General features: G+C 51.5%; 1 protein-coding gene across 1 annotated transcript; it reads left to right on the top strand.

The window, feature by feature from the left end:
* Nucleotides 1–75: 75 nt before the first annotated feature.
* Nucleotides 76–2564, top strand: PHACADRAFT_202149 (uncharacterized protein; the record flags this gene model as incomplete). The annotated part of the gene is made up of 12 exons (XM_007402393.1): nt 76–206; nt 272–335; nt 388–441; nt 502–570; nt 605–808; nt 863–1001; nt 1066–1365; nt 1436–1564; nt 1624–1679; nt 1736–1869; nt 1919–2332; nt 2387–2564. The coding sequence occupies 12 exons, from the start codon at nt 76–78 to the stop codon at nt 2562–2564; spliced, it is 1872 nt and encodes a 623-aa protein (XP_007402455.1).
* Nucleotides 2565–3147: the final 583 nt, after the last annotated feature.

The raw sequence follows: 3147 nt of genomic DNA, 5'->3' as shown, positions 1-3147 counted from the left end.
AACGCTATAATGCGCGTACGCTCCCAGCTGCTTCAACCGTCGCGTCCGTGCTCCAGCCTACTCACTGGCATAGCGATGAATCCTCCGGTTCCATCACCGGCAGTATCCCTCATTGACGTCCTCGTTGTAGGTGCTGGACCAGCGGGTCTTACCACCGCGCTCGGTCTTACAAGGGCGGGAATCAAAGTTAGAATTGTCGATATCAGGTGGGTGCACGCTATCCGACGCATTTTCACCTATGCCGAATGCATAGTACTTATTGTTATATCAGAGCACAGAGAGTTTTGGCAGGCCATGCGGATGGAGTCTTGCCTCGAACCATCGAGATTCTCGACGTACGTCTTTGCTATATCATTTGAACAGTAGAAATGACAGATAAACTCGCAGAGCTATGGTATTAGTAATGAACTTCTCAGAAAAGGTCACTATGTGAACGCATTCGTGAGTATCTGACGGCAGAGTTGCATAGTGGTATCGTGGTGATTGTTGTCGCACCCACAGAGCAACTACAACCATGACCCTCCCACTGGTGGTATCAAGGTGGGCATCGTCTCCTTTTATTACCTGCGAGTGAGTGGTAAGCTATAATAATGATATTTGTCAGTATGCTGGCAAATTTCCGGCGATAACTGAGCCTACCGCACGGTATAAGCACGCTGTAACTCATCATCAGGGATTCATAGAAGGTTTGTTTCTGTCCGGTCTGAAGGATGCCGGCGTACTGGTCGAGCGGCCGTGCGAACCTGTGAGCTTGGAACTGTCCTCCAATGAGGATGAGCTGAAAGATCCCACATCATACCCCGTCAAAGTATGCTCCAATTTGTCCTCAATCACACCTGCATGACGAGCCATCATCCGACAGATTACACTGGAGCATCACTCAGCCGCTCCGGGAATGCATTCTTCCGAAACGGTCTGCGCCAGATTCCTTGTTGGCGCAGATGGGGCGCACTCCTGGGTCCGTCGTACGCTTGGTATTCCAATGGAGGGCGACAGCACCGGTTGGTCGGTTCCGCTCATCGAGCTGCATTATAATTAACTCAATCTCTCATATATGATACTTAGACCGAGTTTGGGGAGCGATTGACTTCACACCCTTGCTGTCAAGCAACTTCCCTGACTGGCGGAACGTTGCGACGGTCAACGCTGCTGACGGTGGCCTCATGATTATTCCTCGCGAGGACAACAAAGTCCGATTGTACATCGAGCTCAGCAATGTCAATGAGTTCGAACACGACGAACGCGGACGACTAGATACCAGCACGATCACTGCAGATAAGCTACTCGACATCGCGAGGCATGTGCTTAAGCCGTACACCCTTGAAACTACACTGGACAAGGTTGAGTGGTGGACTGTCTATGTCGGTGCGTCCGTTTTGGCTCCAGAAGCCTGGATGTGTGCTCAACTTATGGCTGTTTTGCGTAATCATACCAGTTGGCCAAAGAGTTGCAGCCAGATTCTGCGATCAGGGGAGAGCATTCATTACAGGTGACGCCTGTCATACCCATTCGCCAAAGGGTGGACAGGGCATGAACGCTAGCGTTAATGATGGACACAACCTCGGTAAGTTCAGCTGATAGATCGTGTTTCCAAATGACTGAAACTGTCTTACCTTCGTTCAGCGTGGAAGCTCGCTTATGTTGTCAAAGGCTGGAGTCCGATGGCGCTGCTTGACACCGTACGCGCCTTATAGATTTCTCTCTGATTATAAACACCTTGACATATATGCCTCAGTACGAAGCAGAACGACGCACATTTGCTCAAGAGCTCATCGCCTTCGACAAATGGTTTGCCGAAGGCTTCAGCGCCAAAGCGCGCGCCAAGCTGGTAGAGGATGGTTCCGACGTCGTGCTGCCCGGTCCGCTCGAGTACGTCTGCTGTTCTGCCGCTCCCCTCACAGGAACTCATAATCTCCAGGGCATTTGGCACGTTCAGCGGGCTCACCACTGGCCTCGGCATCCAGTATGCACCCTCAATCATCACGTCGCAGGTCTCTCATGCGGCGAACGGCGTCAAAACTGAGATCTCGCCCTTCACATTGACAGTCGGCAAACGCGTCCCGCCCTACGCCTTCGTCCGCGTTGCGGATTGCCGCCCAATTAACCTCCAGGACGCGTTACCATCCGACGGCCTCACCAAGCTCATCGTCTTCGCCGGGCCGCTCACCAGCCTGGAGGAGAAGAACAGACTGGTGGAGGTCGAGAGGGCACTGCGGAACATCCTTGACGCGTTCGGCGCGGACAGATTCCTGCTCCTCGTCATACTCTCTGTCATAAGCGACGATATGAACTACATGGACGTTCCGGTGGGGTTGCGAAAGGATTGGACCAGGTGTGTCTTCCGCTGTTCCTTTTGTTCTGCGGCCCCCTGACATTGCGATCCGAGTGTCTTGGTGGACGCCGTTTCAGCATTCTCGAAAGACTCTGGAGGGGCATACACTGCATTTGGTGTACCGGCCGCTGGACAGCTTGTGGTTGTCCGTCCAGACGGGTATATTGGTACAATTGTCGAACTGAGTGAGATGCAGAGGCTAGGCGAGTACCTGAGAGGATGGATGCTTTAAGTATTTGGCTCGATGTAACTACTATTGTACTGCGGTTCTTGAGAAGATCCGAATCCGCTGCGATAGATAGTGTCGTTAGACCGAGACTTCTTACATGACACCACCAAAGACTCAGATGCTTAGGCCTGGAATTGAGATTGTCCGACCAGGTAGTGGTTGAGGGTCCGGTCCAGTCCGGTCTTTTTTAAAAATTGGGTGGGACCAGGACTCAGACTGGTCAAGGACCAGCATCTGTTTGTGCAGGACCGGACCAAGACTGAGTCCTGGTCCTGTACAGTCCTCCATGCAGTCCTGGACCAGTCATAACCAGTCTAGGACCAAATGTGGTCTTAGACCGATTCAGACCAGCTCAGACCAGTCCTGCCCTGATAAATATGGCACAAATAAACAAATTTTGATTTTGAACTGCATGTACAGGTAGACTAGCAGTATACTAAGCTAATTTCTGAACAAATCAGTTTTGAGACCACACTACTCAGCCTAATGAGTCAAAGAGGAGACAGTGTGTGAGTCTCAAGAAGGCCAGAAGAGTGTACCAGATGCCTATCTCAGAAGTGCTATATACCATTCATGCATTGCCAGA

Source organism: Phanerochaete carnosa (genome assembly GCF_000300595.1).
Source record: "Phanerochaete carnosa HHB-10118-sp unplaced genomic scaffold PHACAscaffold_138, whole genome shotgun sequence".
Classification (NCBI taxonomy): domain Eukaryota; kingdom Fungi; phylum Basidiomycota; class Agaricomycetes; order Polyporales; family Phanerochaetaceae; genus Phanerochaete; species Phanerochaete carnosa.
Note: the sequence above shows the minus strand (reverse complement) of the source record. Positions and strands in the feature narration are given on the sequence as shown.